Source organism: Epinephelus fuscoguttatus, linkage group LG16, assembly GCF_011397635.1.
Source record: "Epinephelus fuscoguttatus linkage group LG16, E.fuscoguttatus.final_Chr_v1".
Taxonomy (NCBI): Eukaryota; Metazoa; Chordata; class Actinopteri; order Perciformes; family Serranidae; genus Epinephelus; species Epinephelus fuscoguttatus.
In genome coordinates this window covers 24,128,678-24,151,298 of record NC_064767.1, presented here as the reverse complement: position 1 = coordinate 24,151,298, position 22,621 = coordinate 24,128,678, and the positions used below count along the sequence as shown (strand labels likewise).

At 41.1% G+C, this 22,621-nt stretch overlaps 1 protein-coding gene across 11 annotated transcripts in view; it reads right to left on the bottom strand.

The window, feature by feature from the left end:
• Nucleotides 1–22,621, bottom strand: part of adgrb3 (adhesion G protein-coupled receptor B3) — a 137,293-nt gene that overhangs the window by 35,855 nt on the left and 78,817 nt on the right. For 10 of the 11 annotated variants that reach the window (XM_049600753.1, XM_049600757.1, XM_049600759.1 and 7 more), the window contains 8 exons: nt 22,513–22,619; nt 21,334–21,528; nt 19,316–19,384; nt 16,164–16,272; nt 7,506–7,652; nt 6,352–6,427; nt 3,393–3,495; nt 2,829–2,872 (listed from right to left, as the gene is read on the bottom strand). In XM_049600753.1, coding sequence (XP_049456710.1) covers nt 2,829–2,872; nt 3,393–3,495; nt 6,352–6,427; nt 7,506–7,652; nt 16,164–16,272; nt 19,316–19,384; nt 21,334–21,528; nt 22,513–22,619 — 850 coding nt within the window. The remainder of the gene's footprint in view (nt 1–2,828; nt 2,873–3,392; nt 3,496–6,351; nt 6,428–7,505; nt 7,653–16,163; nt 16,273–19,315; nt 19,385–21,333; nt 21,529–22,512; nt 22,620–22,621) is intronic. The other variant, XM_049600754.1, reaches the window with a different exon arrangement.

Sequence of the window (22,621 nt, the reverse complement as noted above, 5' to 3'; positions counted from 1 at the left end):
ATACTTTAGTTTGTGCCGTTGTCATGTGGTGCTTCTCTTTTGCTAATGCAGCTGTATTTTGCATATGTCCTCATGATTTTTGAGAGTTATCCCCTCGCGTTGTTACATAATTCTGCAGTATTTGTGGCTGACGATCCAGCACTTCAGGCGGTGACTATCTGGCCTGTTTGCATCTCTGTAACTTGCCTCATAAAAATTTGTATTTTTTCAGATGTCTGTCGTCGTCTGATGTCTGAGGCCCACACATGCTGCTAATTGGTTTTAACTTCCCATCCTCTGTACTAGAACTCACTTGTACGAAGGTCTCCGCAGCTGCAATTTACTGGAGTGAACTCATGACTCATGAGTGACTCACATTACGTTCTCAGGAGGGCTGACGAAATCATGACGGCATACGCTGGACACGAGCACTGCAACTGCAGAACCTCACCGACACTGACTCAGACACTGAAGACAGTGAAAAACTCCACAGACTGAATACCTCACCACCCAGGTAATCATTTGTGAATCAGTTCCTCAGCACATGCTTCACTGAGTTCAAAGAGGAAATTGTGCTTTTCTTACATGCCTCAACCGTAAGTGCTGTTTAAAAATGTTTAGTTTAAAATGTGCATGATGCATAACCAAGTTCATCATTTAATAAATACATGGATAAATAATTTAATCCATTAAGGTTAAAATGTAAAGCTCATGGGAGTTGATGTATAAGGGGTAAACTGTACATGATTACAAAGGCTGACGCTGTCTAGGCATTAGCTCATTGTTTACTTACCTGTATTTCCATGGTGAAACTGTATGCTGCTATGGTAAAATTTGCTGTGGGACTGTGTATAGTGCAGTGTTGAGAGTGTCTTGCTAGGCTCGACTTTGAAGTGAAGTGGATGGTTGGAAAGATGGCTGGAAAGACTTTCGGAGAGACGTTTGAAGGACTTTAAGGGCTTTAGGAAACTAAGTTTATTCCACTTTGCTGCATATGCTTACGCTGACCGCCATTTTGTTTCCTTATCTGTCATGTTACAGTACACTTTAGCTGTGTCTCCATTCAGGGGCTGCAGCCCTTGAAGGACGCAGCCTTCGTGGTCTATGTTGGCCATGCATCAGTCCGCATCAGCCAAACCGAACAGTCTGTAAAATGAGAAGGTCTGCTCTGAGGAGGATTTCTTGGTTGCATCACCAGTTGTTCTCGCTCCTACCCGTTGGTGTTCCTGTTTCCTAGCAACCAGCTGTGCTTGACAAAAGAAGGAGTAAGCTATTAAGTTGGTTAGCCCTAAATCATGGAGCCAGAGATTTTCATTATATATATATATATATATATATATATATATATATATATATATATATATATATATATTTTATTTTTTTTTATTTAATACTTGAGAAGATGATTCACCATCAGAGAAATCGCTGTTTGATATATTTCAGGCTGATGGAGGATTGTTTTCAGGTAAACTTCCCAATTAAGATTCTTTAAGCTGTGTGTTTAGTTAATAGTAATGTTAACAACAATTAACCGCTAACTTACATAATTTAACGTAATATATAATTGTCACCGGCATGCAAGGCATCTTGGGAAAGGCTGGGCCTCTCCCTCCACATTCTGGAAAAGAAGGCTGCATTTCTTGGCAGCATGTGAAGGAGCCTTTGAAATGGGACGTCCTTGGTCGCACCGATGTGATGCAATTGGTCTTTAAATGCAGCCTTGGAAGGCTGCAGCCCCTGAATTGAGACACAGCTCATGTATTGATACATTCTCTGTTAAGTTTATTCTTAAAATTAGTTTCCAAGGCGTGGTGAGAAGGGAATGGTTCAGAGAGACAGAAATGCTCAAATAAACATCTGTTTGAGAGAACCGACCTGTGTCTGTGTTGTTATAAAAGGAGCTACATTAATGGTGAACGAAGAATCCAAAAAATGAGAAAATTCTTGATGAATTAAAGTCATAGGGGACAGCATTTAACAACAGCATAACATAACATCAAAACATCTGTTTACAATCTCTCTCACAACTCAGGCAGTATAATCTATGTCTCGTTTCTCCAGCTGTATGCTCCGTACTTCCCAAACACATGCATTTTCGCTGAAGTTTTACAATTTAAAACGCTTCTGCATAAACAGTCTCAGGCCCAAACGAGAAGCGCTCCTGTTCTGTTTATGCAGAAATGTTTTAAAGTGTGAAGTTTTGGTGAAAATGCAGGTGTTTGGGAAGAACTGAGCATAACACTGGATAAATTGGACTTGGATTATACTGTACTGCACAAGTTGTATGTGAGTTTAGAAAAAGATGCTTTGATATAGTTTTGCTGTTGTTAAACACTGTCCCCTATGACTTCAATTCCTCACGAATTTACTCTGTTTTTGGATTCTTTGTTGACCGTGGAGGCATGTGAGGAAAGCAACATTTCACAAATTCAGCGTAACACAGGGTGAGTAACTGATATACAAATGGTCATTTGGGGGTGAAGTACTCCTCTAAATCATCATGTGTTATAGCCTCAGCAAAGTACAAACATCACTCAGTACGCTTCAGGCAGTTTCATTTATAGCTGGGCTTTTGTCGAGGGATGTATTCTCATAAGGTATTCCTACTATTTTGTCCACCTCCTAATGAGGGTTTATTGTAACATATTTCCATGCAGGCTTATTTTCTCCTGCACTCTTGCTGTGCTATTGAGTTACCCAGCTTCTTTGCAAAGAAGTGCACAAGAGAAATGTGCTCCTGACTTGAAGACGAAGGGAAGATGCACACTAACCCAATTTCAGGGGCTAACAGAAAAGTAATATAACAACGACAGAGAAAGTTAGAAAAGTGAAAGAGCATGCCCACTTACATTATGGTGCTGTCCCACAGTGCGCAGTAAGGGTTCATTGTTCCCTGGAAGGCAAGAAAAGGACAAAATGTTTATCAGGTAAATTAGGATGATAACTGATCATCATTATCATCGCCATCATCATCATAAATCAACTGCATATTTGTCCTTCAGTGCAGATCTTCATGGATCACATCAACTAGAGTGCGGAGTGCACTATCAGAGACACACACACACTTGCTGACACGTTCAGACTTCCATGCCCTTTATCTCCAAGATGAATAAAAAGGGCCTGGATCATAAAAGGGATTGTCCATGTAATTATCTGACTGCAGCGCTCTCTCCCGACACCGGGCGCTTGCAAATTAATTATTGAGCCAATTAACCACCATTGTGTGGAGGCTGATGGGAGGTTATATGTGCTGTGGTCATTGTAGAACATTCAGGTCAACAGACAAAAACTCTTTGTAGAGCGCTAAAAACAAACAAGTCTTTTATCTTTTATAACAACATTAAAAGCAGTAATCAAACAACATATTCATTTGTTGATGTACATGAAGATGACAGAGTGATTTCGGTTCTTACGTTCGCCAGGTGAGCCAGTTCAATCTCCAGGTGGGACTCAGTGGCCTTGGGCTCAGGTCTCACAGTCACAGCGATGACCTTGGAGTTCACGACTGTGTGGTTCCTGAGTCAAACAAAAGAAAGATAGGAAATTAACTTTCTTAAATTAAATTAAATTTCTTGGATGTTTTAAAGGTCCTGTATGTAAGATTCTGGGGGATACATTGGCAGGTATGGAGTATAATATAATGAATATGTTTTCATTAGTTCATAACCACCTTAATGTAAGAATCATTGTGTTTTTGTTACCTTGGAATGACCTGTTAATATCTACAAAGGGAGCGTGTCTTCATGTTGCACCACCATGTTTCTGTAGTTGCCCAGATCGGACAAACCAAACAGTGGCTGTAAATACGGCCAACCGCGTTTTCGCATTTTCATGTTGGCCACATGAGCAATCAGCCCCTACGTGACAAGAGTGTTGCAAAAACACAGATTTTTTTTTAACACGAAATAGCTCTATTTGGTGTTTTAACAGTTTAAATCACCTGGGGTCTCATGTATAGACATTGCCTACGCACAAAACGAGGCCTGAACAAGGCATACGCCACCTGTCACGCAAAAGTTGTGATGTATAAAACAGACTTGAAGGGAAAAACTTTGCCCCATGCTTACGAACATTTTGGAGACAGGAAACTGGCGATGCAGATTGTGAAGTGGAAGCCTGATTGTAGAAACTGTCAATATTATTTGGCGCAGGTCATTTTTGGCTTTTGTCCATACGTACATTTTTAGTAGTAAATTTTACACATGGTTCCTTTAACATTTACATTTTTGGTGTTGTTAAGGAAGAGACCTCTGCGGATAAGTCTGCTCATGGTAAAAATCTCCTGAACAATAAACACTGAAGGAATTCTAGCCGAGAGAAGTTTCAGCTGGTTTCAATCTGCAGTCTTCATCACTAGATGCCACTAGATCCCCCTCAATCTTACACACTGTTCCTTTAGTTGTCACAGAGGCTCATTTTTCTAACACAATGTGGTAAAGTTGAGACTCTTGCTTAAAGATTAACTGTGTTAGCATTCTGTATATCCTTATAAATGTCACATGGAGCTTACAGGAATAAAGGATGAACAACATTTGCAGTATTCAAAGCCTTTAACCCTGATTTTACTTCAGACACCTGAGGTGTACTTTTACGCTCTGTGAAGAAGCATTAACACTTGAGGATTAGGTTTAAGTGCCGAGTCAGTGAGACTTATGTGGGATCTATAAGGAACACCAGTACCAAACCTGATTTGGGGTCTCTGAGTAGATTTTGCACACATGGTTAGAATTTAAATTCCCCTCTAATTTAATAGTCTAAAATTTAGAGTGCAAGTTCTTTGAATTCATTTTCAAATATTTGAGTGTAAGGCCAAGGTATTTTCTTTATACAAGCTTGTACTGAATACTACCCTGAATATCAAGGACAGGAGGATTTAAAAAGCTGCCCATTAGACGTCAAAGCAGCTATACAGGATGTTTGCCAGTAATGGCGTTCAAAACATCCAAGCAGACCAGTAAACAGAAAGTGCAAATCAAAGGAAAGTCTGAACCAAACAAGACTTTTCTTTGTATCCGATGCTTTTAAAAATCTGCCATTATAGTCCCGTTTCAAATACCATCTCCAGCTATTGTGCAGTTGACAGAATATTCTTCTTATTAGAAACTGAAATCTGCGAGCGCTTCCCACTAGGAAGAAAACTGTCAACTTCACAAAGGGAAGTCGAGGTGAGACTGCAGCAACCCCCCTGTCCTAACAGCACCACTTGTGTTGAAAATATTTGTATCTGTTTTTTTTTTCCATACAAGTCATTCTCCTGGACTCATTGAAAAATGAAATCAATGAAGAAAATTGAGTTCTTCAGTGCTCCTCTCTAAATGCTCTGAGAGACTTCTGTTAAAAAAAAATTTTATTTTGAAACTTTACAAGCTAAAAATTTGGCAAATACAGAATCTTCAAGTTGAACAGTTCCCACTTGACCTGCTTCTCCTGGTAGTCCGGAGAGGGCGAGCGTCGGCGCCCCATTATGAGCTCCTCTCCACATGTGCACAGAGGGCTTGTGCTCCACCTGTGACAGCTGGCCTGGCCGGTCGTGAAATGACCGTTCTGTCCTTGGGACGTTGGTGCCAGGGACTTGTTGACTGGGGTCTGACACCAGGTGTTTGTGTGGGACATCCTGCTGCTTTTCCAGCCACTAATGTCATCCTTAATTAACCACACTTTCCATGCTACAGCGAATATGTTTCATTTACTAAATTAGAGTCAACACAAACACATTAATATCTCCAAGTGTCATATATGCAAAAATCGGATGTTTGTTAGCTTAAAGAAGAATTAGCATGATAAATGAGAAGAGTTCTTAAAGGTATGCTGCACAGGAATTCATGTTTGTAAAAAGTGTCGACCCCAGACTGGCGTTTCACCTCGCTATATTTGCATTTTTTTGGCGCAGTAGCTTCCTCTTGGATGCCTGCTGCTTATTGTCTGGCATCCGGTCACTACCTTTTATTAAAGTCCTCACCGGTGTGCTGTGTCCAGGAATGTCACAAGCACAGCGAAATAAGAAGAAAATAATGAGGGCAGAGTCTCTTACAAATAAATACACCACCACACGTCTGCTGGGTGACAGGTGATGACTGAGAGGCATTACTTTTTTATGAGTCTATACTTTGTTTTTACTTGTTTTACACAAGCCATCAACTTTAACTTGAAGACACATGTACAACAGCAGGGGTTTTCTCCTTCTCCTGATTTCATGTCTTTAAAGTGGAACATTTCAGGGACAGCGGAGACAGCACAGCCTGGTTTCAAGACTTGATCTACTACTCTGAATAAAAATGGACACCTCTGCAGCTTCCAAAGGATTAAATCTGTCTCATATTTCCTCTTGCCAGCAGACCAGAAAATACAGACGAGGAGATATCTTGCCCTTACTTTGGTGAAGGTAGCATGAGTCCGAGTGTCTTGTAGAGAACAGTCCCCAGAATGAAGACAGGCGATCCTTCCATGTCTACAGGGGAATATGAACAATGAATGAACACTGCTGTCAGTTTTTCACACCGATAGACTTCCTTTTTTTTTTTTTTGTTTATAGTGTTGCCCAAACTCATTATAAAAGTGGATCTTGTTGCCGGATTAATTAAAAAGCAAACATTCAAAATGTCTGTACAGTATATATTTATTACTGTAGGGTCTGCCTTCCAATAACACGGTAAATTATCATAATTCAAAGGAAAGTTTTAATTGGAATCAACGCTTGGCTTGAGTAAACATCTTCGTTTTAAATGCCAAAGCATTTTTTTTTTAATTTTTCACAACTTTTTCCAGCGTTTGTTGACTCCTGTAAAAGAAGTGCTAAAGCCTCCTATAGAATCAGCTTGTCCAAATGAGAGTGGCTGGGACTAGACACGTGGCACAGATTCCTAATCAATCCCTTGTTTTGTTATCTTTGATATATTCCAGATAAGACTGATTACACCAATTAACCAAATTGTCTGGCTCTGGATTGCGATATATACAGTGGCGACTGGCAGTGTTTGAAAGGAGGCTGAAAATGCTGAGTCGACGGGAAACTCAGTGACTGAACAAGCACAGGCCAGCAAACTGGCTGTGTTCAAAGGCTTGTAGCATTATTTCACTTTCCCAAAACAAGGGGTGGTGTAGCATAAAACATTAAGGAAATACCCTCTGCACAAGACTGATGCGTCTGTGTGGAGGTCCTGTTGTAAGTTTTCAGACAGAGCAATTCAACTAAAATCATTCAGCTTTTGCTGAGATGTCAAGATATTTATTTCCTATTCCTCAGCAGTGGCCACTGAATCCATCATCGTCTATTCACTATGCATTAATCCTGTATTTCTACTATAGTTTCCTCTGCAGGCTCTAGAAATGTTACTGCATGATGTAGAAGTAAACTTTACATATATATTTTAAGACAAATAGAGTTTGTGCAGTTCACGAAGAGTGTGTGTGTGTGTGTGTGTGTGTGTGTGTGTGTGTGTGTGTGTGTGTGTGTGGCTCTGAGTCCTTAAGAAAGATGTGCTGAACGAGAGGTAGGATGGCTGTGTGAAATATATACAGTCGCATACCTGCTGACTGGGAAACAAAGAGGCCCTTTGGGATGACCACTTTATCTTCAGAGTTCCTGGCCCAGTCAACCATGCCTTTACGACCCTTCATGGGGAAGTTGATGTCAGTCATCACAGACACTGCTGGAAGTCTCTGGATGCTGGCCACTGCAGAATTCAAACAAACAGACCGAAGAAGAAATAGTGATGATCAATATACTTCAGAATATTTATGTGTTTATGGATTGTCTCATGGAGAATCGTCCTGATTCCGATTACCCAAAAGTCAGCCTGCAATGAAAATTTCTCTTTTACGAGTGCATGTTATCCCTGTCTTGAACACGCTGGTCATATGTGAACTAAATACATGTGTTCATGTTCTTGCTGAGAATCAGATGAGACATGTTTCATGTCTGTATGGTAAATATGAAGCTGGGGCTTGTTAGTTTAGCTTTGCATAACAACTGGAAACACGAGGAAACAGCTAGCCTGCTGCTATTGGAAGGTAAAAAAGCTCTTCAATAATTAAGAATAAACATCAAGTGTACATACCGCTTACACTGTGAGTTCAAAGCATGCCTGACCCAGAATGCATTTGTGTCATTTTACTTTCATTATTTTCTAGAATTGTTCCAATACCAATACCAGGAACGGAAATGCCTCTGATACTAACTAAAATGCAAAATTGGGTATTGACAATTATATGGTTCGATGCACCAATCCAATACCACGTAATTTATAAACTTCAGAGTAGTTTAGCACCCAGATTAAACAGCAGTTTTTCTGGAAATCTATTCGGCACTCTACAACAGTAGCCTACACAGCAGGTTGCTCTGTACAGCCGCTGCCAACTGCTGTTTAAGAGTGTCGGAGAGGAACTGTTTTCTGGTAAACAGTGTAGTATTAGCCTTTAGCAACATGTCAGGAACTTGACAATATTTAACGGAGAATAAACTACATTGCAATGGCATTCATTCTCTGTATGTATTTGTTCATGTTTTATATACTGTAGGTTTAAATCCACCATACAACAGTGATGACAGCCATTTTACATCCATACAGGGTTTTTAGGATCCAGCTGTTCCAGCGCATTTTTTTTCGCGTATCAGACCGCTACTTGATATTGGCCAATATGCAAGTTTAGGTATTGGAATTGGTATTAGGAAAGGAAAAATCTTAACATCTCCTCTATTTTCTGACAAAAATCAGCTGCTGTGAGCTCAATAATTGAGTTTACACAGTACTTTCAAAAGGAAACTGTGAATTCATACAGGAAGGAAACCAGACAGATCTCCTGAGTGAGCTCATGTTTCATTTGTGAATTAGTCTGGCTAGTTTTTAAGCTCCAATTAAAACGCAGCACAGCTTCTTTTTTTGTTTGTTTGTTCGGTGTGAGCAGTGAGCGATTTAAGAGGAGCTCTAGGTTGAGCATGGAGCGATATCAAGCGGAGTGGCCTGTGAGTGGCTTTGAGCGGGGGAAAGAAGGGAATGAAAAGCGCCATGAATGAGGAGTGGGGTCTGTCACTCATCCACTCACATGCTTTAAACTAGACTAGCTTTCCCCTTTTCTCTGCCTTTTTGCTAAGCTAAGCTAAATGGCTGTTGGGCTGAAGCTCCATATTTATCTCCACAGAAATAAGAGTGGAACCAGATGGGAGGAGCTTTGAAGTTTTGAAATGACAGAGTTTCCTGTCTTCATTAATATAAATCAAACTGACGCTGAAAAGTCTTATGCCCTAAAAGTAATGTTATATCACACTATTAGGTTTGAATATAAGCACAAGGAAGATGGAACTTCCTTTCATCCTTCAGATATGCAACAACACTGCTGCTTTTCTCTCTAAAATGAACTGCAATCCAAATATACTCACAAAAAACACTCCTACGACCAAAAGTAAAAACACAAGAGTGAAGCCTGCTATCACTCCCAAACTGTGAGGCAGATCTTTAAATACTCTAGCTATCACTACCTAACTATGACATCTAGTTACCAGTGTATTCCGATGCTGTTAAAGATTTTTTAGTAAATTGAGTATGATGGGCCTATATTTTCAATTTTGATTTGAGCATGTGAATATACAGATAGTTTACGTGTCACAGAAATCCCTGTCTGAGACTGTGATGCATTCAAGTACACATTTATAAAGTGCAAAATCAAAGCCACAACTGGCATCTGACAAGTGGTAGACAGGTAATCTCCTTAATCACTCCTCCCTTTTCTCAGCTCCCTGCTGAGAAGCCATAAAAGGCCGGTCCATGCGCTAAGGCGGTGACAAGGAAAATACCCAGGATCAACCGAAAAGGCCTCAGCATTACAAGGAGAGGATAAAGCTGTACTGTTCTCTACCTGGTATCACATCCAGTCCCAGTCAGGTGGTGCTTCAGCGAGGGGAATCTGAGGCTAATCCTACCATTGATGCAAAAGCTCTATTGTTCCTCGTGCTCTGCCAATAATACAATTCGAATCCTGGCAAGACTCCACATTTGAGTAAAATCTGTGACAGAAGGTGTGTCTGTGTGTTTCGGATGATCCAGCAGCGGGCACGAAATCACAGAGCGCCACGAGACCCGCCATTTGCAAAGAGGCCTGTTCATTGCACCAGATGTTGGGAGCAGCGGTGGTAAGTGTGTGTGCGTGTGGAGGTGGTTTTAGTCACGGGGCAAACTGTGAAACACAACAGGGTGCTAGGACGACTGTCTTTCAGAGTCGTGGGTAATTCTGCAGGTAAATGGGGCTTTGCATTTGCCTGATGGGGCTAGACAGCACAAATAAAGTGATCATTTAGGATTGTGATGGTTCTCAACACCAATTCAGTGCACCGAGAGTATTCTGTATGGCTCATTTTCATAAGAGGGAATTATAGCATTGCTCATCACATCTGAATGCGTTCATGAGAGGTTCAGCATTATGTAAACTGTCGAAGTCAGACAAACATTTTCCACAGAAAATAAATTAATGAGCATTTGCAGCCATCACATGTGCGCGTGTAATTGCAATTAATCGCTATTAATGTCAACATATTCTCTCAACCGTGACGTATAACCTCACCACAGATAGCCAGAACAAAAATGTCAAAAGTGCATGATGTATTTCACCTTCAAAGTGGTGTTTCATTTTCTAACGTGTCCCGTGCTTCCCTTTGTCCTCCAAGTGTTTGCTTGTAAGGAGAGAGAATAAGTTGCTGGAGTGGAGAGCCTTTGGCAATCAAGGTTATTTGACTAAAAGTAGGAGGACAGAGGACGATGCACCGGTGACAGCCAGTATTTATCTAGGTGTCAAGAGGCTGCCATAAATTAGTGACGAAATGATGCCGCAATATCTTACTCAGCCAGATGCTCTCCACTTGGCTTCCACCGATGGACCCACAAAACTTTCCATTCCTTTAATCAAAAGGGCCACGTGGTCACCGAGGCACTGTAGTGTGAGGTGAAATTACTGTGAGGCTGGCTATTACAGCCTGCGCCGTGTCCAGGGGTAAAATGTATTATCCTGAAAACTCTGCACTCCACGTCTTAATCACGTATTATCAACACAGAGATTTGGTAGACTGACTCATCTTCCACTGTACACACTGTACACACACACACACACACACAAACACACACACTGTAAATCATGACTGAATGAAAGCACCTTTTATATAAAAGCCTGATCTCTGTAAGCCTGATTTTTAAAAAAAATATAATGGCAAAATTGAAAACAGGACCAACTAGAAAAGTGCACTCAGTAGAGTGCTGATCTCTGCCAGGTGTATCTGGGAGCATGTGGGTGGGCAACAGGGAGTGCAGGGCAGGCTGTGTGTCCAGTGTGTGCATGACAGCAGTGCAACAAAGGAAAACAATATGCAGGTTACATATTCAAGGTGTAAGCAGAGGAGACAGGTGATAAAGAGACAAACCTGGTACACAATGTCCGATAAAACCCCCCCCTAACTCCCTCTTGAGAATGAGAGTAGAACAGACATCCCCATTCAAATCAACAAAGCAGGATGTTCAGAGTGGGAGCCATCTTTATGTGTACCGTTGGAGACCAAGCCAGAGTTGGTGATTGTTGAAACAGTGTACTAACTCAGCCAGTTTTCAATATCCTTTCTATGCAGTATATTTCTATTGTTGAATGTCATTTAACTGTCTCTCCCGGCTGCCTTACAGTCAAGATGGCAACAAAGATAACAAAAATGTGGATTCAGTCATCTTGTATTATGCCTACATTAAGTGGATTATAATATATTAGGTGTGGAATTAATCTGCAGATGCTTCAAAATGAGACCTAACTTATCTATGGATGTCAGTTTTTGAGCCACAGCAAAGGCCAAAGATAAGGCTTTTTTATTTTAGCCTAGTCGATTGCTCAAAACATCTCTTGCCCCTATGGCTGGTTAAAAGGAGCGAGGAGTTAGCAGTCAGTGACGGTCTGAAAGTCACTAAGATAGGTTTTTCAAAACCTGTGACTGGAGAGCATGCAGTCATAAATGTGCACAACAAATAATAGGCTGATGGGTCCAGTAGTATGTGACATTAGGTGGGGACAGGCAGTTTCACACGCATGCACACAAGATGCTTACCCTTTGCAGTGGGTGAAAGCAGTCATTTTTTCTGACATTTCCAACACACAGGTTAAAAATCTCCCTAAAAAAACCTATAGATTTTTCCACCAGCAGTGAGGTAAGGTTCTGGTTGATTCTAGCCAGAGGCAGCTCATTACCGCTATACCTGCAAATAATTGCTCACAAGCCAAACGGCCCCTCAGCGTCTGTTCTAAGACAAAAACCCTCCTTCAGTCCCGCATCACCGAAATGATAATGATGCTGCACTTTAACATTTTTCACACATGTTCGTCATAAGTTTGATAAAGTCTTTTTTTTTTTGTAACAAGCCATCTCTAACCACGTCTGAGACACCTGACCATTTTGTGTATTTCAGCTAAATGAGTCTCACAGAAAGGAGCGCTTGTCTGTTTTGTTAGTGAGACTGACAATCCAAAACAGCTGCAACTCATTAAGAAGGTGCATGACATATCAGGAAGACTTCAGTCACACCTGGGGAACTACAAGATGCAAAGCAGACAACTGAAAGCTACTTTCTTTGAGAAAGTCCTTCATACCACTGAAGCTTACTCCGTATTGTTGCTACATGATAGAAAAACTCAAATGATATTAAAAATGTTGTTTTTTCCCCACTGCTCAGGGAGCAATGGATATCAGGTGGATCATCTGTCTTTCAGGTTTTATCACACTTATTTATCAGCTACGATGCCTACATCTAAGTCTGAAAATTTTAACTTTAATTATGGTATCAAATTAAACACATTTAATATATTTCAGCACCTGCAGGTTTTGCCAAGTAGCACCACAGTAAGACTTCTGTTTCAAAAAATTAGCATTGATTATAGAGTACTTTCCTCATTAAGGCAATCAAGGCAATTTGTGACAAGAACAGGGTGCATGAAGCAAATTCTGTGTCAATTAGACTTACTGGTGGCTCTCTATGTCTTGGTTCGTCTACTGAAATTGACAAATGCATATTGTATTATTGCCAAGTATAATATTTCTTTTGTATAGGAATCTCCCATTTTACAGGCACCTGATGTTTTCCATTATGTCAGTACATATATGAGAACAAACTTGCAGGTTATCTAATCCAATTAACATCATGTCCATTGTGTAAAACTGAGATTGTTGCTGTTAACCAGTGCAGGGACATTTCAATTCAGCCAAATCAATATCTGAATCGATGCCCCTTCAAATGCAGTGAACACCACAATATGCAACATTGATGAAAGTAAGCATGAAGACATTATGATCACCTGGGCTGCCCCTAAGGGAGATATGGAGAAGCTTTCTGGGGCCCTGCTGCTGCCTCCCATGGAGGCCAGCAATAATCATGATCATAATTAATAAATGCAATGATAACCACATTTTATTTTAAAACAAAATACCCACCATTACTTAATAAAACAACAAAAACTAGCAATCTTTTCATTGTTGCTTTAGTAAAATGTTTCCTAATGAACCCCCCATCCTTAAAAAGGTTTGAGTTCATTTATTTTGTACTAGCGTTCTCAAAAACATAGATTTATTGATACACGTCGATCTTGAAATGGTTTCAATACTCATTTTCAGCAGTGCTGATACAACTGATACTACTCTCTTTCTTCTCTCCAACAGTGAGTTGAGACACACACTGCTGCAGTGCTCCCATAGCCCCGCCTCCTCTCATTCACTCACTCATAGTGATGTCGTTTCGTCATTCGTCTCATTCACTCCGGTTGCGTATAGGCTTTTGCAGCATGGTTTTGTTTTGTTTTTAACGTTACTTCAAAGCATTTCTAAAAAGTCTTTCTTGGAAGATGTTCAACCTGTGCACTCCTGCAAGAATATTGTTTTCGTTATTGTAAAAAAGTTTTAATCATTGTTAGTGTTCATTCTGCTGTTCTCTGCCACTTACCAAGAAAATAAAAGTCATTGTTGTATTTATTTGTCATACAGCAGTATGTTTTTTTTTAAGTTACAATTCAATCTCATTGTCAGATTTTCTTTGTGTTATGGAAAATGGTTTCAAATATCAATCATTTTCAAGGTATTGTATCAAAGTTAGAAACTCCAGTATTGTGCCAGCACTATTTTATACACAACTGTCGAAAACAAACAAACAAAAAATTGTAGGCAGCTAGCCACATGACCTGACAAATTTACTAAACTAAACTACTAAACTAGCAGAGAGGGCATGCATTCATGTGAGTGACGCACATTTGGGTGGGGCCCCTTCACCGAACCTTTGCAGGGACCCATACATTCTGTAGACAGGCCTGATGACCAGTGTAGCAGACTGATTATGTCCAACATAGTCCCTCAATAATGGGCTCTGATTATGCCAGTCAGTGCTTTCTCTTTAACTGAAACACAATGCTGAGTTGCATCATCGCTCCATGTTTACCAAAAGATTTTCTGTCGTATCATGTCTGACACGGTTTAATCCCCAGTCCCACAGACTTAAGCGGAGGCTCCACAGTCATATGGCTGACTAATAAAATAAGAGTCAAGTATTTCATTTTCAGGTTTAGCCACGCAGCACACACTGCTATTCAAGGAATTTGTATGAATCTGGATAAAACACTTAACTGTCAATTTAGAGTCAGTTTCACAGGACAGATTGCATATTGTGTATAAAGCAGGGGTCATGTGTTAATGCTTTTTCAAGCAGAAAGAGGGGGCAATGCCATTGAGACTGGACGACTCCCATTAAGCCAAATTGGAAGAAGTATAAAATAGGAGAGGGGCACAGAAATATTCTGTGAAAGAAGTCATTAAAGCTTGGCATTATGAAATGCAGTCATGCCTTATTTCCAGTGTCCATTACTTAATTTGCTTCTCATGGCGTTTCATAATGGCATTTTGATGGGCGCGTTCATTGTGCCATGTTTGTTATGCTATTCTGGAGGGCTACCTATTCATCATTATGGAAATCATATACCATAAAAAGCCACTGTGAGCGTGAGTGGTTGCTAGAAGTGGGTCAAATGTTAGTGTTATTCTAAAGAATGTGAGGAAGGAATCTCACTCCTCCGGAGGAATTGCCTACCAGCACAGCTGTACATGCTCACATTCACTTGCATGAATAAATCAAGACTGCAGTTGTATTATTCCATTCCAGTAAGACACCATTTATGGCTGAGTAAGAAATGAAATGCCACAGAGACCTCAGATCATCCAAGAGGCTGCGCGACAGAAGCAAAAGGAGCCCACGAGAACATCAGGGAGGAGAAATATTGCTCGAACACTCACATCCTGAGACTTCTTTTTGTCTCCACAAAGAGGGGGAGTTACAATCTGGACCACAATCAGTGGCGCAGAAAGAAAAAAACATGTCTGCAAGCTCATTACAGCTGCGAAGAATAACTTGTAATTTCACCTCCAATTTTATAGCCTTTTATCAGACATTCCCACTTTTTTTGTTTTTTTGCATGACTGCTTATCTGGAAAGGAACTGACAAACAATCTTTTTAATGCTGCTGCACTTGTGCATAACATGCTTCAGGGTACGCTCTGCTAATCACGTCTTTCTCAAAGGGCTGCAGTACAGTGCAGCATCACACAGAATTACTTCACTTTCAAATATGACATAAATATTTTTTCTGAATGTTGCAAAAACCCTTTGAAACTGGGGATGGATGGAAAATGTAAATGACTGAGAGCATGTGTTTAGAAAATAATACAGTGAATAACCAGTGTAAACTCTTTTTAAAACCAATTTGCTTGCCACATTTATGAATTATTACTTATTTGTGTTTAACTCATGTAAATCAGAAAAATCAGAAGAGTATAGAGATGTATTTTATGGCTGCTGTGCGTATTTTATCTTTACATCTCTATTAAAGAAAAGCTCTTATGGAGATTCCTATACTGCATGCTCATGATATTGGATTGAGTCTTAAATGTTTTCATAGGAATTTAGCACATTAAGACCAAAAGCTCAGTTTTAATTAACATTATTGATTAGCAGTCATTTCACTCGCCCACCCTTACCACGCGCCATTTATCCTAAATTAACGACGGTGGGGTAAATTGACACGAGGAGTGAGCAGAGCGCAGGGATTGTGTGTCCATGTCAGGAGGGAATAAACGGTACGATGAGCTCAGCGGCCGTGGGGCCGGGAAGGAAAAGTGGGACAATTCTTACCCAAGTTCCCAGTCATCAAATACGCATTGTGGAAATCCTTCATGCCCAATCCAACGATGTGGATGAATTCCTCTATGACCTGCATGAGCTCCACTGCTCCAGGATAGATCTGGACGAGATAAAAAAGACAGGAAGACATTTTCAATTTTAACGGTCGGTAGCACCGGCAAGATGGGAGTGTGGAGCATGACATAAAAACAGAAAATAAAAATGCAGGGTCGTAAATACATGATAGACATAAAGTTTAGGAATATAGTTAAAAACAGAAGCTGTGAAGAAAATACAAGCATAAAATTGAAAATTATGAGAGCTAAATAAACAGCAAAGCAATAATAAAGCGAAAGTAATAGAAATAGAGGACAAAAAGAAAAGAAATGAAAAAGAAATTAGAGTTTTATTTCACAATTGTTTGCATATAATCTTATATTATTTTCATATAAATGTGATTAAAGCATCTAAAGTTCAACAATCAGCAACTATTTTGTCAATTCATTAATTTCTATAAAGCAAAAATGACAAACATTTAATGGTTCCAGTTTCTCAAAAATGAAGTTTTGAAACAATTTTTGGACTGTTGGTTGTACAAAAGAAGCAATTTAGACATTCAACCTTGAGTTCTGGGGTATTATGATAAGACTTCATTATTATTTTTTTTATATATGTCTTTTATAGATCAAATGATCAAGAAAATAATGGGCTAGGTAGCTGCAGCCCTAATTGAACCATCTATGTGACATCGGCATCAGAGAGATAACCACCGGGTCTGGACACACAGTCACTGGTTGGCTCCTCTCCTGAAAGGCTCTGCCAAGTCAAGGGTGACTGCCTGGGTTCATGTAACGCTTCATGGACGGCAGCACTGAGCGAGACAATGCAGAGGCAGGAATTCAGCACTACGGACAGCGCCGCGGCTCGACCAGTGACACTGCCAGTCCCGTTGGCTCTTTTCCTCCAAGTCGATAAATCAAAGGCACACTAATCCGATAACTGACCTTCAAAAGATTGGACCACTGTCCTGGCTGCCGCTCTTGTGTTGATGGGTCGGAGCTAATAAGGGGCTTTGATTTGGGGCTATCAGTTTTGTCCTTTGACTGGGATATTGAGGATTGGAGGACTGTGTAGCTGTGTCATACATGACAACATTAATGAAACAGATTTGTCAATTACAGAAAACATAAGCTACACAGAACAATGCTGTGACAACATTTCAAAATGTCCATGAGAGGAATGTGTCATGTTATGCTAACATTATTGCAGGACTTTAACAAATGTGTGAGCAGACAATGGCGATTTCAGGCAATTAGAAAGGCCTTTGAGTGGCATTCAGCAATTAACACCTCACTCTTGCTAATCAACAAACACCTGAGGCAGGTATTTCCCTCCTCGGTAACACCTTTGTGCTCTGTGTGTTTGCACATGCCTCTACATGTGCCGCTGCTAAGCCATGCAAGCGGATCAGTGATGCTGAAGTTGAGAGCCTCTGACACAGCAGAGTGAAAGCCATAGTGGGGGAGAAAAGCACATCACGTCGCCCCTTCCGGCATGTCTGACGCACAGTGCAGTCATGCTCATTCTGCTGGTCTCCATGGCAACCATGAGATGTGAAGGCAGCGCAGGGAAATGGCTGCAGTGGAGAGTTCTGTAGACAGAGCTCTTCCTTTCCTCGCCATGGTAACAGTGACAGGAGGTGAATATATAGTGATCTCTGCACCGAGCCAACTCTACAGCCAGTAAGACCTCATAGTGAGGTGTTTCATGTGAGTGTTTTGAATGTCCACAGCGCGCAGTGTGTGGGTGCTGTGGAAACTGAGCTCAGGACACTCATTAATGCAAGAAAAGCAAGCAAGTGAGAAAAATTGATAACTGTGAAGCCCAAGCGTCGTCTGTTGAAAATCAGACGGCGTCGCTTAGCCAATGTCCCCTTGGTGGAGTGCCGAAACTGAAGCAGCACTCCTTGGACAGGCACATTAATAACTACAGAAATAATTAACACATATCTCTTCTGGGTGTTCAATCACAGACAACTTCTCCTGTTCCTATATTTTCTCTGATCTGTCTGTCTCCATCTCTGACGCATTTTTACTGACGAAACTGCTCATTTGTGAGCTCTTCTCACCGACAAACCTACCTTTGGGGCCTGCCAAACTAAAACTGCAGCGAGTAAACACCTAATTACTGCCTGTAGAGACATTCAGGACTGGCACTCCTGGCAGAGTTTGAACTGCATGCAATCTCTTACCATCTTAGCTCAAGTCAAGCATGGATAAACGCAGACTAAAGGAGAGATCTGACTGATTTTAAGACACCCCCTCAGTCATGTGTCAGCACAGGTGACACCCAATTTAAGTCAATTTACCAGTGAAGGTGACAACGGAGCAGATGCCCTCTGCAGACATCACAGATGGTATCTCTGTCAGAGCCTGGATGTGCGTGATTTCAGGGTTCAGGTTGTCTCAGACACCAGTGGCAGTTTTCAAAACGACAGTTGCCACCTCTCAAGCTGAGAGATGTGTCCGACAGAGGACGTAGCCAGAAGCCAACCTCCATGGATAAACACAGCGTCGACAGTGTGTACTGTTCTGCACTCATATTTTGATCTACAGTACATTACTGCAGTGCTGCAGTCTGTTGCCCCTATCTTGGATATTGAGACCGTGTTTTTTTTATTGCGCTGCTTCTCCATATGATGGAGCTGCCTTACAATGTCAGGGAAGGCAGACAGGGAATTAGACTCTTAGCTGCAAGCAATAAAATGTCAAAACTGTTTATTTCTATGATAAAATTCAACTGAACTAATGGTCTAATCACACCGGTTGCTGTGATCTGTATCAGCTGTGTGAAACAATGTGTGCGCAGGAATGAGTGAGTCCTGCAGTGTTAACGCTTAGACGGTCTCTGTGGCAGTGCTGCTGCCACCAAGTGGAGCTTTGAGGAACTAGCTTTTAAAAATGAGGCCAGATGTCACACCTGCTAAAATGACCTCTCACAATGATATGTGTAAGTAAAACACCCTCTCAACACCCATCTGACGTTTCTTTATCCCTGCTATTCGGATAGAGCAACTGCAAACAAGCTCTGAGTGGATTTCTTGAGACGCACAACATTCACACAGCAACATGAATTATTTACTAAGAGCACAGCAACATGCTTACCTTTTGCGCGTCCTCCCATTTCTCCTTATTTTCCTCCTCCAAGAGGTTGCTGATGATTTGAAAGAAGTTCTGTGGAGATGATGAAAGGGAGAAATACGTAACACACCCACACAGAAGTATTACAGGCACTGCAGCAAGATGCTTTTTAAAATCATGACACATAAACACTATGCACTCAAAGAGGACTGTTATGGATAATAAACTGTCATTTCTCATCGCAGGGATTTCTATAAGGGAATAATAGCAGTACCTGCCGGGCTCAATAGCACCAAGATATTTGACACTGAAACCACGATGGTTTCATCAGAGAACAAGATGGAATTTTGGGGATCAGCTCCAACAAAAATACACCTTGAACCCCCTGCAGCTTGCAGCAAACACTTAATGCTAGAGGAGAGGAGCACAAGCTGCAATCAGAAAGGAAGATGAAAGGGAATGTTTGAGCAGCTGTGTGGATTGTCTTCTTCTGCAGCAGGGGCTGCTTGGGGTGCATGCCTGCAGTAGTAATAGGACCCCTGTCTGATCTTTAGCCTTGTTATTTCGTCTGGTCTACAATGTGCCTGAGGGAGTGGCTCTCTCTCTTGACACAGGCTATCTTGTTTTCTACTTGAATGCTTATGCTCCCTCTGGTGGTAATGTGCCCACTTTAACACTGCATTAGCTCAGAGACACGCGGAGGGGGTGGGCTGGCTGACTGCTCTCCTGTCTGCCCACACACACTATAGAGCTCTCATAATAACCGGAGACAGGATGCTTTCCTCATCTCATAGATTTTCTATGGTGGGAAAATGGGTGAATGGGCCCTATGTTTGCCCATCCATGGCCAGCACATTTGGCTTTTATTCCTGCAGGATATTAGCGGCAGACCGTACTTCTTACATCCGGTGGAAACTGTTGACAAATGTGCTGAAAAGCGGCAGAAAAAGGGAGAGAGCATCCCTGACATTTTGTAGTCCAAATACCACTGCACTCTGGACGTGCATAATTCAGTGAGTTCAACATTTTAGTGATTTCATTACCTTCAACTTAACCTGAAGAACAAGCTGAGCGCCAATTAAGTCTTATCACATTCAAATACTGCTGTGCGTCTAGAATCACTGTTCTTGACATCACTTGGTTGTTTGTTTTTTTCTTTCTTTATGTAAATTCATCTCATATTTTTCCTCATATCCACTCCTTTACACCTGGAAGACAGTATCACACCCAGCATTATGAGTATTTTGTGAAAGCAGCACTGTGTTGTGGGAATAACTAACTGAACTTTCACATTATTAAAGCAGAAATTATTTCCACTCCCATACAGAAAAATGTCTGACGGGCAAGAACCGTACTTTTCTAATTTTCCTGCGCTATTACTTACATCTCTATGCTGACGAACAGCAACAAAACAAGCTGCATACAGTAACAAAGCAAGATTAGGAACTCGCATAAGAACTGTAATGGAGAATTAGGTTTTTCATTAGCACGCACACAATATTCAAAACTTGCTTTGCTGTTGCCATCAGATAGCGCGTAACATTTACTTCCTTCCCATTTAGCTCCCCCTGACAAACAGCATCAGGCAAACACAGCGAAACGAGTGGGAAAGGACGGCACAAAGACCACAGAGAGGCCGGAGAAGGGTGTCTCTGAAAATGACACAGCTCTGAGGACATAAACTATGTTATTGGCAATGGAGGTGGAGCTTTAGCTATAATCTCCATCATCCTATTGACATAAAGAGGATCAAGACTGCAGTCAACCCCAACATGATGAGATGAAAACAGCTTAGGATGGGGAGGAGATCTTTTGATACAATAGAGCCGTGGGGTGCGTTTGTCAGCCTTTGTGCCATATCAGACATGTTACAAAACATGTTTTTTTTATCATATACTGCAGTGTCGGTACACACCAGACGTTACCTTTATCCTGTTGATAGTTTTGTCACAATAGATATGAATGTAAGCCACAGTGGGATATACACATATGTGAAGAACATCCAAAGATCTACGTGTTAAAATAACCCACTGTCCACTTACTTGCACATCATCTGAAGATGGTTCATAGCTGGCTCTCTTGAACGTCTCCGTCACGTTGCGGAGGATCTCCACAGAAGACAGCAGGTCACCGGCGTAGAAGTTCCTCCTCTGGGTGAGATCCAGCAGGTTTTTCGTGACCTGGGACATCCCATCTCCCGCCAGCATCCTCTGGCCCTTCGCAAGGTGCCCCTGAACCTCCAAAAACAGGAGAAGACAGAACTTGGGGCATCGGTGTCCTCTGCAGGTTTTGCGAGCTACACGCTAAACTACACATTCGGAGTAAATGGAGTGCAAAAAATCGGGAAGAAAGACTCCACTCTCTAAGGCCCTTTATATGACACTTATATCTAAGCCAGGCCGAAATGTATTCTGCCTCACGGATGTTTTGAAATGAGCCAATATGAATAAAAGAGTTAACTGGAGCAGAAGACACACATTTAGGCAGAAATTGCACAGTGGAATGACATCTCACATCATTGCACAGGGTTTATGTCCATAAATACACGTTCACAGGTGCAGTGCTATATGTGCTATCTCAGCGCTTCTGAATTATTTTATTTTTAACAGTGATGGAGGGGTTACCAGAATTACCTATTCTAGTGGAAGTGCTATTGTGTTTCCAGACCACAGGCAAAAACACAAAAGCAAAAAATGTTATTTAATAAAGCGCTCTAAAATGGACCCGAGCTTTAATAAAAAACTTTTTTTTTATGATCTAGATGTCTCTTGAGATGAAAAAAGGATGAAAGAGACAGAGTTCACACCAGGATCTCTCGGTTGACAAAAAAGTGATTGTATTAAAAAGAAGATAGTTTTTCTAACTTTGTTATCCAGTCACTTAATGGGCCGATACAAAAATGTATTGTAATCGCTGTTATTTAAAATGCAGTAAAGTGTGAGTAAGGAAAAACATAAAAGTACGAGCTGAAGCAACAAACACAGATGACAACATACCAGAAACTCTAAATCTGTTAAGGGCTTTAAAGGACTTGATGATGACCATTCATTACACCGAAAAATGGCAAAATCAGTATTTTAATTTGCTCCTCTATTCAAAGTGGTTAATCTTTGGCTACAGTGTGATGAGAACGAGGGGGATGGGAGGGGGGAAACACCGGGGAGGTAATTTATGATGCATTGGAAACAGAGGCTGTGAGAGGGAGCTGACTTTGCACCTACTGATTGCTGCAAGTATCTGAATTCATTTGTTATGCATCGAGCATAGCTGGGCTGCTCCCAGAAGGCCATACCACGGTGATCCAAAGAGCAGCGTCGACTGGTGGTGCCT